General features: G+C 35.7%; 1 protein-coding gene across 6 annotated transcripts in view; it reads right to left on the bottom strand.

The window, feature by feature from the left end:
- Positions 1-457: 457 nt before the first annotated feature.
- Positions 458-13,077, bottom strand: part of LOC149554623 (zinc finger matrin-type protein) — a 170,107-nt gene continuing 157,487 nt past the window's right edge. For 3 of the 6 annotated variants that reach the window (XM_089828681.1, XM_089828677.1, XM_089828679.1), the window contains 2 exons: positions 1,591-1,728; positions 458-1,474 (listed from right to left, as the gene is read on the bottom strand). In XM_089828681.1, coding sequence (XP_089684807.1) covers positions 1,292-1,474; positions 1,591-1,728 — 321 coding nt within the window. In that variant the 3' untranslated portion in view covers positions 458-1,291. Of the gene's footprint in view, positions 1,475-1,587; positions 1,729-13,077 lie in introns of all 6 variants that reach the window. The other 3 variants (XM_089828676.1, XM_089828678.1, XM_089828680.1) reach the window with 1 other exon arrangement.

Raw genomic sequence — 13,077 nt, 5'->3', positions numbered from 1 at the left:
TTGTGTATGTCATTAAAATTTCTCCATTCACTCTTTCTATGTACCTCCTGAAAAAATATTCAGCAGTGTTCTTGCTCTTATAGAAATAGTGAAACATGTGCATTTCCTATAACATTATACTACAAAGAATGGATATGTAATAAATAATAAGATTACACATATTTACTATTGAAACTCGTGAAATCATCCCATAAGCATGCAATAATAATGAGCACCGTGGAAGTCTTAAATATTTATCCGCTCTTTATATTTTCACAAAAGCCATCACATGTTAAACTGTACAACATTCCCTACATGCTACACACAAATACGTTTATATTTTTTAAGTAGTGGCTATTAGGATCAGGATGAAAACATGTGACGTTCCAAGACTACAGGACTACACTAAACTATCTGTTTTCCTGATTTCCACTATGAGATAGATAATGAAATTTAAAACTGGCTCAAAGATAAGAGATATGTTAATGATCATTTATTTCTGAACAACATACAATTCAAGATCAATTTCAAAATTACATTTACAGAATGCATATTGTTCCTATTAAAAGTTGAGCACAAAGGATAGGTCCTGGAATCCCATGCTTAACATGCAAAATTGTAATTATATGATACCTTTCCTCATTGGGTAATTGTAACAAATCTTAGCAAATCTTGGCAAATGACCCTCAAGGCAATTAGAGTTAGAAGAACAAAGGAAATGAGCTTTAATAGTCCAGTGCACCAGCCATTTGTATTTGGGTCTAAATATGGTGACAGTAATATGGGACAACCCATACACCTTGTGGGAGGCATCTAACTGTGCTACAAAAGAGGCATACATACCTTTACCCCTTTGGGGTTTGAACTTGTGACCTCTCTTTCAAGAACACAAATTCTCCACCAATAGGTGAACTCGGGCTGTACAATCAAATCAAATCACTTACCTTCAAGGTCAAACATTAAAATCCAAAATCATTTCTACGGTGCTATTGAAATCATCTTCTTCTTCACTATTTGTTCCACTGCCATGAAGGTCAAACATTAAAATCCAAAAACATTTCTACGGTGCTATTGAAATCATCTTCTTCTTCACTATTTGTTCCACTGCCTTCTAGTTGCTGAATCCTAATTATTGGTGAGAGAATATGCAAGACAAATCTCCATTTGTCATCTCAAAATACCTCAAACACATATTTACACAGTAAAAAAGTTACCAACTTTCTAGCTTGATGTGTGGGATTATGAAGCACTAAATATAATGCATGAAGCTCAATTAACAAGTCACATCCACACCATTGAAGTAAACTATGTATCAAGACATATCAGAATCATCCCTTTTCCCCAACTCGTTCCTCCTTTCCTCAAATGCATTTTCTTCCCTAGGATGTTGATCTCCTAAAATTTCCATCTCTTTGTCCCATTCTTCAAGCTCCAGTTTAATTTCTTCTTCTGTAGGTGGTGGTTCTTTGGAGTCTGAAATTTTGGAATCTCTTTCCTGCCAAAATAAAAAAAGGTATGAAAATTCTTAAGGCTGTTCATTTTTGTGAATATACTGGACTTTGGAATCCATACTAGAACAAAACTTATCCACATTTTTGATATCATTACCACCTTTGATGCTCGGAGTTTCTGAAGGAGGATACCAAGTTGGCTCTGGAGCTTTTTTCCTCCCCAATTCTCTGAGAAGAATTTAGTATCTCCAAACAACTGGAAATCCCGAAGGTCTCCGCTCGTCAAACTTATCTCTAGCTGAGAAAAATAAAAAACATTGGAAGCAAATTTGTTATAGCTTGTTTGCTCCAGTTTATAGAGAAATGGTGATATTTTGTCAATTTTCAACACATGATAAGCAAGTGACCAATGGAACTGTCAATACATGATATATATACTGCCTCAGAGAAGTTAACTCCACATGGATTACTATAAACAGAATTGTACAAATCTATAAACTTGATCCTGAATTGTGCTTCTATGTCCATGGAAAGTGCACTGAAAGGTTTCCCACAGAAGAAAAACAGAGATAAAAAAAAATTGACATTCAAGGAAGAGAAAGCAATTAGCATAGACGGACATCTTAAAACGAATCTAATTAAATGACTAAATATAAGAGTTGTACATCTGTACAAAATTAATCAGGTACAACCAGCACAAACACCATCAAGAAATGTATGGCATGTAAATGTTTCTTTGAATCATTGCTTCAATAAGTGTGTGTGATCCAGATATCAATGAAGAAATCGTACATTCATACACCTAAATGTGTTTGAAAACAATCATAAATTCCAAAGCATATGTATAATGAAATAAAATGGCAGTCTGAATCAATTTGGAAGCAATGGGAAACATAGAAATCGATCTCTCTATTTATCTTCAAGCCAGCAGTATAAAGCATATATACCAAATTCAAGACAAATGAAAAAAACTATTATTAGCATGTCGACCTTCCCTGAGCACATATAAAAAATATACAGCATACAAGAATATAATCAGGATTACAATTACTTTTGAGGGGGGAAGAAAACAATTTGACCTAATATGCGATTGATAATTAATAAAAGTAAAAACCATCTATCCAGAAGTAGTCCCTTAATGTTTGTCATCACTTGCATTTGCATATCAGGGCTCTTTAACTTGAGACTTGAACTAATCTAAAACCCACAAATGTTTCTACATAAGCAACAAATAGCCTAAGGAAATAAGATCATTAGAAGGCTAACCCAAAAGGTACTTGAAATATTTTGCAAGGTTGGGAATGGATTATTGAAGAGAGAAAGAGACAGAAGATAGAACAGATTCTAACTGTACCTAGAAACCAAGATTAGAAATAGACCTAAAATCAGTTCTTGGTCCATCTAGCAGTTTGTGATAAAATTTTGAGAACATAGAAAACATTGTAGATCACCTTGCCAGGGGCATAGTTCCATCATTGACTGGAATTCAAATTATTCAATACATCAAAAAGCTTAGGATCTGGAATATGCGGAACTATGTGGTCATATTCAGGGTCACCTGATTAACAAAGTGTACCCCCTATCACTGGTGATTGAATTGGGGATCTCGAACCTAGTGACAATTTGTTGTACAAGAATCGGGCAGTGATTACTGCAGTGTTGTCCAAGGGTGCTCTGGCCTCTACTCATTTAGTTAGATATTCTTTGGCCACCACAATGTACTTGCAGCGCTTGGCCATGCTCATTCTCAGGGGCCCCACAAAGACTATCCCCATCTTTCGAACAATTATTGGCTCGTGAAGGAAACACAGGCATAAAGTATCTTTTGAGAGGTTTTCCCATCAATTGTTAAGTGTCACAACCCAACACCCATTCCTTTGCATCGGTATGTAGTGTTGGCCACCATAATCTAGCTAGTAACACCTTCTGGGCTGTAGCATTGGGACCCGTGTGTCCTCCTACAAGGCCTTTATGTGACTCTTGTAGTAAACTAGAAATTTCCTCCTCCATGACACATCAATGGAGTATGTGGCTTGGTCCCACTTTGTAGAGAAATCCTTGGATGAGTTGAAATTTCTTATTTTTTAAAGCCAACTTCCTTTGCTCATTTGGTGGCATTTTAGGTGGAAATGGGGCCGTAAAGAGGTATTTGCCAATATGTTCAAACCACAAGGATAGAATGGCTATCAGAAATAGGTGAGTGTCTGGAAACTCTTCGTTCACCCCTTCTGCTATCCTTGATAGATGATCTACCATGACGTGGAGTGGGAGCAGCCATCCACTAATCCTCCCTTGTATTATCTGCTTGTTCACGAGGTACATCAAGGCTTGATGATCTACATAAAAAGTGAAGGGTGTGGCTAGAAGATAATGTCAGAACTTCTAAACTGCATACACCATAACTAGCACTTCCTTTTCTATCGTGTTATAGTTTCTTTCTTCTTTTGAAAGTAGATGACAGAAAATGTATATTGGATGCTCTACTCCTCCTGTACCTACTTGAACTAAAGAGCCCCAATAGTGTAGTTAGATGCATCCACGTGTATGTGAAATTCCTTGTTCTAATCTGGGTAGACAAGGATTGGTGCACCTACCAACGTTGACTTCAGCTCCATGAATGTAGTGACATGTTTCGTCCCCCATATGAATAGTTCCTCCTTCCTCATGAGTTTCTCCAAGGGTATGAAAATTTCTGCAAACCCTTCAATAAACAATCGATAGTATCCCACATGACCCAAAAAATAATTGACCTTATTACATCCCTTGGGTCCTCCATCTCAATAATTACTTTGATTTTATCTAGGTCGTTCTTCAACTCCTCCTTGCAAACAATGTGACCAAGCAATTTGACCTAAGGTACCATGAACTGATATTTCTTTGGGTTTAGTAAGAGGCATGCCCTCCAACACCGCTCCATGCACTCCCATAAGGTTGTCAGGTGTGTTTCCTTCCCACTAAATACTGACCAATCATCCAAAAATGCCTTTAAGTTTCCAATAGACATTCTGTCAAAAATGTGGAGAATAATTCTTTGGAAGGTGGTAGGAGTGTTGCATAAGTTAAATGGCATCCAATTATATGCATATACAATCTGTCTTCTGCCATAATGATTATTTTTTACTTACCTTCCTCCACAATACTGATCTAGTTGTTGCCAAAGATTTGTCCATGAATGAGTATATTTCATTTCCTGCCACCTTCTCTAGTATGCTATCTGTGAATGGGATTGGGAACATGTCTTTGATTGTCATTGCATTTAGGCAATGGAAGTCTACACAAATTCTGTTCTAATTAGCTTCCTTCTTCAGTGAGATGACAATCCATGACACTGACTCACTCGTTTGTACTTCAAAAATAATTCTAGTCTCCCAACATCTTAGCAATTTCCTCTTGTACCTTTTTTGCATAGTTTTTATTCATATGGTAACACCTTTTTCACATTGGCCTTGCCTCTAATACCAGGAGTATTTTGTGTACACATGATTTCAGCGGTACCCCCTTCAAATCTTTGTACATCCAGGCGAATATATATGTGTATTCAAAGAAGATTTTGAATGCAGTTGCTTTTAGTATGGGGTCCCAGTCATCCCTCACTAGGATCACCTTTGCACCTTCCTCTACTCAGGTTTCCTTTCTATAGTTGGTTCTCTACACTTTACTTCCTCATCTTTCCTGAATCGATGGGTCGGAGTGTCTTCCACCCTTACTAACCCATCCTTATACTCCTTGTATTATATTGGGTGCGTATCTTCATCCTCAATCTCTATTATTTCCAACATGTTGCAACTCGGTCGGAATATCTCATAATCCTCCATTTGCTAGTGACATAATCCGTTAAGGGAACATGTTTCGTCCTCTGAGAAGCTACCAAGTCTTAGTATGCCTTCATTCGGTTCCATCCTTCCTTCTTTGTCGTACTCTTCTTCCTTCGACTCCTAGTCCAATGCCAATTCTAGGTTTATTGTCTAGCTTCGCAGATTAATAACATATCTTTTCCCTTTGCTTTCAATGGATAATGTGTTCTTCCAGATATAGTTGGCCTTTGCTATGATCAGCCATTGTTTTCCATGTAGAGTATCATATACCTTCTTTTCTAGGGTAATGACTACAAAATCTAAGAATTGATGTGTTCCAAAGGTCACTTTCTGGGCCATGAGTGTGCTAAGTGGTTCTATGCCATGTTGATTTGCTCCTACTAAGTGGAAGGTTGGTGACCATAACATCGGTTTGCACATAGCCTTCCATTTCTCTTCTGGGAGTAAATTTACTCTAGAGTCTTCATCCACAATGGTATTGGTGAGTTTATGACTCATGATCTCCATTTCCACCATGCAAGGGGTCCTTCCTATCCCAATCGAGAACAACATTCAGATCTAGAGGTGGGGGGTCCCTTCGTGGAGCAAGTATTCTGTTGGCTTCTCTTTCCATGCCCTTGTCTTTCTTTGTACTATTATTATTTTTCTCCATGCTGGAGATTGCTACCCTTAATTGGGGTAATGTTTCCAGTAGGTCTACTACCCTTACTAGTACAATGGCCTCCAACATCTCTTTTATGGTGTTGGCCTTTGATGCTGACCGTTTCGGGATCTTTGTTGCCTCATGATTTTCTCTCTGCTCTTCTTCCATTGCCTACTATGCTTACTTCAATCTTTTCAATCTAAGGATCTGAGTATGTGGCTTTCTTAGCTTGGAGTTTAACAATCGCCATAACTCCCTCCAATTTTGTGACTTCCAACATGTTCACAGCCTTCCCTTTTGGGCAATCAATATCTTCATGATTCCTCTACCCACACCACCTACACAACACTTCAACCACTTTGTTGGCTTTGACAATTTCACCTGAAGTGGCCCCACTCGCTGCATCACCTACATTACATCATTGGGCACCCATTCGCATCATACTAGATGTAGCTTCATGGTGTGTTATTATGGCTTCCACATCTATTATTCTAATAACATCTTAGAGAGGCATTGGTAGTCATGGTTCTTGGTGGCGTGGTGGGTAGGGTTGCTTGTTTCGTGGTTAAGAGTACTTACGTACTCCTTACCTTCAGATTGTATGGGCACTCATTCAAGGAGTGTCCCATCACTTGATAGATGTCACAAAACGATTTTTTAGGACAATTGGCTCTTGTATGCACTTGATTTCTGCATTCTATGCACCATAATTCTTTGTTCTCTTTGGCTTATTTTCCCCCCTTCATTTCCTTCATCATTTGCATGATGTCTTTGCGTAGTGCTTAAATTGTTCGAGACTCTCCCTCGCTGTCCTCATCGTTGTTATCACTTCTTGTTTCTTGACTTTTTTTCTCATTTTGATATCCATTACCTAATCACAGGCCTTCTTGTACGTGGAGTAGTGTAACATACGAATTTTCTAGTCCAGAAAAGAAGAACTACATTCTGAAATAAAGCGGTTATGAAAGCAATACTTGAAACCATATTACCAAAGTGAACATTTTTAATCCATTTCATGTGAATTTAACTGAAATAACGATCAACTAAATAACTGATATCTATAGCATTACAAAAGAACTTAAATCATTGCTATCAATGTTACATCCCAAATTTTGACCTAATTTTAAATTTATTCATAGCCGTTAGACTAAACGGATTTTTCTTTCATAATCATGTGAAGTAGGTAGTTATTGATATCCGTTGTATTAACTGTTAATGAAGATGGTCGTTATCCATTATTTGTCATGTGATGTTTAGCAGTTGCTTGATTTTGAAATTACGGTTAATAATTAAATTCTTTTAAATGTTTATATGAAAATTATTATGGAACTTCTTATTATTGTGGAAGTATTGCACGGTGATTGCACGAGAAGATGAAGGGGGGAAGCATTGCTAAACGGGATCAACAGAATGGGATACTAGCTTAATCCAGTCATCCAGTTGACAGGTATGAACTTAAATTGCCTTAGTAAGGACCTAGTGACTTGAACTTTAGGATATAATTGAAAGATCCGCATGAGCTATTAAATAAACAATTTAAAACGTAAATTAACTTAATTAAAATATAATGCGTAACTCAAAAGTTCTCATTGATCTTTCACCATATTATTATAATATATACCTATGTACGTACATAAATATAAAATAAAGTGACACCATAATATTATTTTCTTTAAAATAAAATGATGCCACCTCACAAATATATCTACATGCATGTAGATAGATATAAACCATAATTATTTTTGATTTATAACCTTCAAGTCTTCTTCCATCTTTTTATTCTTTTTCTTGCTCGAAACCGATTAAACACTTGGCACATTTATTTGGCGTCCAAGAGCCAAGACATTTATTTTATGTTACGGCTTCTTGGAAGCCAAATAGACTTATTATCTCTTTATATTATGAAGTCGAGAGAGGTGGAAGATATTCATTTTTCAAGCACCCGACTCCCATGTTTATCAGCCATCTTCTTCCAAAATTCTGACCACAATTATCTTAGCATCGATATCTTTGTAGTTATCATTAGTAACCATTGCATTGTTCCTTCCATGATTTCTTAGTTTATACTAATGTTTTGTTTTAAATCGTGAGCAATCGTCATACTAGTATTTGCGTTCAAGACCTCTCCTACAAAGAGTGAGGCGGATTGATTAAGCGTCCAGCAAGACATCATCTTTCCTTCCATATTATATCAGGTCAATGCTTCTCCTATTACTGAAAGTCGAGGCTTGCACAACCAACTAAAGACTCACTAGATATTACTTGTATGTTTTCCTTCTTTTCATGTTAAGCAATTACTTTACTTGTATGAAAGATAGTTAATTGTTATTATAGTTATTTCAGTTGATCATTGTTACGATTAATTCAATTAATCATTGATCCAGTTATTTCAGCTAATCATTATTATAGTTATTTCAGTTGATCATTGTTATAGTTATTTCAATTGATCACTGTTACAATCATTTCAATTAATTGTCATTGTAGTTATTACAGTTGATCATAGATATAGTTGTTTCAGTTAATCGTTATTATAATTATTTAATTGTTGGTAGTTAAAAGCAATTAAAGTTCCATGAAAAGGAATTCAGTTATTTGTTCAATAATTTGTTGTGGAAAACTCTTTATATCATCTTATTTTGTTATGAAAAGCCATTTGTTACAATCAATTCTATGATATTTAGTAATTACAAGAAAATGAAATGCATAATAAGGAAATGAAGAGGAACATACATAATTTGATTGAGATATCTTACAATGTTGTGCAAGCCTCGGTTTTCGGGTAAGAGGAGAAGCATTAGCTTAGGCTTAACCTTTCAACCATGGACCTTATCATTTCTCCACACAATCTTTTATCAAGAAAGGCCCTCGCTACCTCGAGGTTAGGCTTGGGGCACTATCAGTCCAGCCATCCAAACAATACTGGTGTTTGGATTGTGTGCTCAGTAATAGGCGGGCATGCCTGATTAATTGGCACCACCGACATCATGTGATCTATAGAAGGCAAGCATGTCTTTAACGACCTTGGCCAAGGATTTAGATGGCTTTTATGATACCCGATCACCACTGCTCGACTTGACAACAGAGTATACGAATTGGGCAACATGAGCTTACATGGACATTCTTAGAGTTTAACTATATATTTTATCATGTATGATAGTTCTGATTTCTGTTCTTCCTTTTTACAAGGATCTCCTCCACCTCTTCACCCTCTTTCGTTGGTCTTTCTAACCAGGGCGAATCCTTGGTGATCGATCATGTTGCTAAGCATGGAATTCCTCCATTAGCAGTACATTGCTGACTCTCGGCTGAAAACATGAGATAGAAACTACTTTGGCATTAAGTCGTTTTGGTGAATCATAAATCACAAAATAAGATGTTTCACATACACAAAACTGTTCATTATGAGAGTCATGCTTGTGCATTCCGACTTATTTCTAATACTAAATAGCTGGCATTTAATTATGAAGAAAGAACAAGAAAGGCTGGTAGACATGAGCCAAGTACTTATACTTCACTTTCAACATTGAAACATAAAAAGATTGAGGAACAATGGCAAGTTTAGATTCATCAAGATAATTATTGGCATTGATTTTTTGAATAAGAAGAATGAAAGTAAATGATATCAACATAACCTGATTGATGATTAGTGAGACTCAAGAAGTCTTGAGTGGTTCAGAACTGTAGAGAAAATACTAGCAATTTGGTATGTAAAATCCCGTGAGGTAAATGAAGCTTCATCTTCTAATGTAAAAGAAGCCGAGAGGAAAGAAAGGCTGAATGCCATCCTCGGCAATGTGAGTAGTTTTAATATAATGCCACGGCCCAAGGTAACCGTTTTAAAAACAAGATCCTCGATTTTCTTGAATTCAACGATTCAAAAAGAAGAGGCACCAAATGTATTCAACGTCTCTCATGGAGATTTACAATGTAAAAACAAATATCAAAGGGCTCCTTAGAAGAGTTATTAAAAGGAAGAAATCTATAATTATATATATATTATTTACAAAATAATGTCATCATACTATTATTATGTCCAAGATCATACCTATTAAAATACGCATATCTACTTACGTGCATAATTCAGAGAATTATGATTTATCTTAACCTCATATCCTCTTCATGTATATACATGCATGTATATATTTATACATACGTTAATGTAATGTCCCTCCAAAATTGGATTTAATAATTAATAGTAACTAAAAATAGATTATAAAAATAATTAATAAATAATACAAATATATTATAATATATTATTAGTACAAATAATAATAATTAAATAATATAATAATTAATATTACAACCTAATCTAATATTTTATAAATCAAACATTAAATATAAATTATTATAATTATGAACAAACAATGATATAGAATTTTAAGAAATAAACAATAAAGAATAATACAATATATTAATATTCCTACTCTAAATCGATTGGAGGCCAGCAACTACAATGATCTGATATCAATAGGTTGATAGCTCACGTAATTGAGATGGTATTAAGGGAAGGTACAATCAATAATATATGTCTAAGGATGATTAATTAATATAACCATTGAAGGAATTAATAAGAGTTGAAGAGAGGCGATTTTGGAAGGACACGTCTTGTTCACTGCAACAATTCATCCAGAAAAACAAAGATATATGAATACAATCTTACCAATCACTCAGGGGATATGGGGGAACAGCAGAGAAGAGTAAGAAAGACAATGTTGAATAGTCCAAGGGATATATATGGAGAATAGAGAACAAAGGCAGATGGAATAGAAGAAGAAATCATGTGCATTGGAAGGCACGAATTCATCCAAGGAATTAGTACTGTAACCAAGCGGACATTGAGGAATAACCACTGACGTATAAACTAGTAAATGTAAGTTGTCCCAACGAGCAATGTAGCAAGGAGTCGCAGTAGAGAACAAGGAAGGAATTACGTAAACATAAGGGAGTCTACAGATATCGACATGCTAATCATCATACATCTACCTCTAACAAAAGGAACAGAATTACTTACAAAAGAAAAGGGTTGTGGAGTGATGGGGAGCTTTATCGAGCAGGAAAAAGGAATTAGCACTAGTGTGGAATCTTACTCAAAATCCATGCATCCTTCCTCTGGAATGGGTAGTGTAGAAAGATCTTGAATACTCCATGGAAGACAAATTGAATATCTTATCCTATCAACCCATTTAAAATAGAAGATTATCGGTGACCTCCATAATTATAGAATCAAATTTGAATTGTATATTCTAAGAAGAATTAGCAGTCAACAAAGGCAAACTAAGATACGTCAAGGAAGGAAGATTTGCAGACATCTGCATTTATGTCCATTGGAGGTGAAGAATTAGAAATTGGGTTTGGGAAGAGTCCATCAATCGTCATAAGTAATACAATTTTAGAATAAATCAACATTTCATAACATAGCTGGAATATATCACGCCAAAGGTAAATAGTGAAGTGATTTCAAGGAACCAATCCCAAGCGGAACCACAACACAATGATAAATATGAGACATACAGAGGCAGAACGGAAATATAAAACAGATGTAAGAGAAGTAAATAACACAACCAAATATAATGAGCATTTCAAGTCTATTTATAGATACACAATTGTATGAAGTTCAAAGTCATAGAAGACAACTATACAAAATTGATAAAAAGGAAAATGTTTTGCGGTAGGAGAAACCTAAAAGATATAGCAAAGGTCTATGTAGATGTAAAGGAGAAACTAAACAGAGATGAAGCATAACACTGAGTACTTCTCACAAGTCAAGCAAAAAAGTGTTCAAGACTTAGATCCACATATTCAAGATCTACGTATTTACTCATATCATGACATCAAAGATAATGACTTATAAGAACTTGATTCATAAGAAGAATAATGTAACTATACAATTCCATCCAGATCAATTAGAGAAATGAATACAAGTTTTGGATTGTAAGAACTTAGAGTAGATTTTAGAGTGAATAATCTGAAAACCCAATGGCCAATGTTGGGGATATTACAGTTAATAGAGAGGAGCTTGGAGATTTAATATCATGGTGGCATCATGCCTTTATATATATATATGATGAGGATGCCAACGTAGAACAACAAAGGTACGAATTTTGATTATGTTTAAATATATAAATGTTTTATATGTTGCCCAAGTAGCTCATGCATGTCCAATGTATGTACTTTGTTATAGCATCACTAGATTCTTGCCAAGGCAGTTAGAGGCCATAGCAGACGATTAGACAAATGGAGAGAGTAGTGCCCTATTCTTTAAATCCTATTTAGCAATGCTTTCTCCCCTTCATCTGCTCCTTCAACCACCCGTGCAACATTTCCACAATAATAACAAGTTCTTCATAGATAAATGTAATAATGGCTAACTACCATGATCTAGTAAACATAACAAGCAACTATTAACTACCATTATCAAATATGTGACGAGCAACAGTTAACTACCATCTTCACTAAGCATTTATACAAAATAACAGTAAACAATCAAGTTCACATGAAATACAAAATTCACTATAACTTCCTTTTTCACATGATCAGAGAAAATGATGGTTTTAGGCTAATCATCTCAACGGCTATAATTGAACTTAATTAGGTCAAAATTTTGGGATGTAACAAGGGGGCCACCACCTTTATTTTCTTCCAAATGAAAGGAGTTAAACCCTTTATGAACCACCTCTTTTTTAATCCATCTTATTCTCCAACTTGCCTATGAGCTCCTTAAACTTGTAATAGTAGGCCTAAATACTCTTGCTCTTTCCTTGGCATGTTTTTTATATTTCCACTACTACCTCATCATCATCCCACAACAACTCAAATTCTGCTTCAAAGGCTTTCTTCAAATTGTTCCACATCTTATGGCTGGTTGGAAGGTTAGTGTACCAGTCAATAGCTATACCTCGCTGGGTGGTGAGAAAGACCTTCACCTAAGTCTTGATCCCCCTATATGGTTGCCTCCCAAATAATAATGCATGTCTTACAATACCGTGTTGGGTCTTCAGATCTATCACCATTAAACTTGGAAATTTTCTCTTTGTTTGGAGTGTTCTACATTTTTCTACCTTGATTGGTACCCCCTGTGTGCTAGAAATTAGGGGGGTCAATTGTTCCTCCATGCCCCCTTAGTACTTCTCCCACACCGTCAGGGTGTGAGTCTTCCATTCTCCCACCATCTTCCTATATACCTTGGTGG

Source organism: Cupressus sempervirens, chromosome 5 (genome assembly GCF_028749045.1).
Source record: "Cupressus sempervirens isolate cs-2001-9-10 chromosome 5, ASM2874904v1, whole genome shotgun sequence".
NCBI lineage: Eukaryota > Viridiplantae > Streptophyta > Pinopsida > Cupressales > Cupressaceae > Cupressus > Cupressus sempervirens.
Note: the sequence above shows the minus strand (reverse complement) of the source record. Positions and strands in the feature narration are given on the sequence as shown.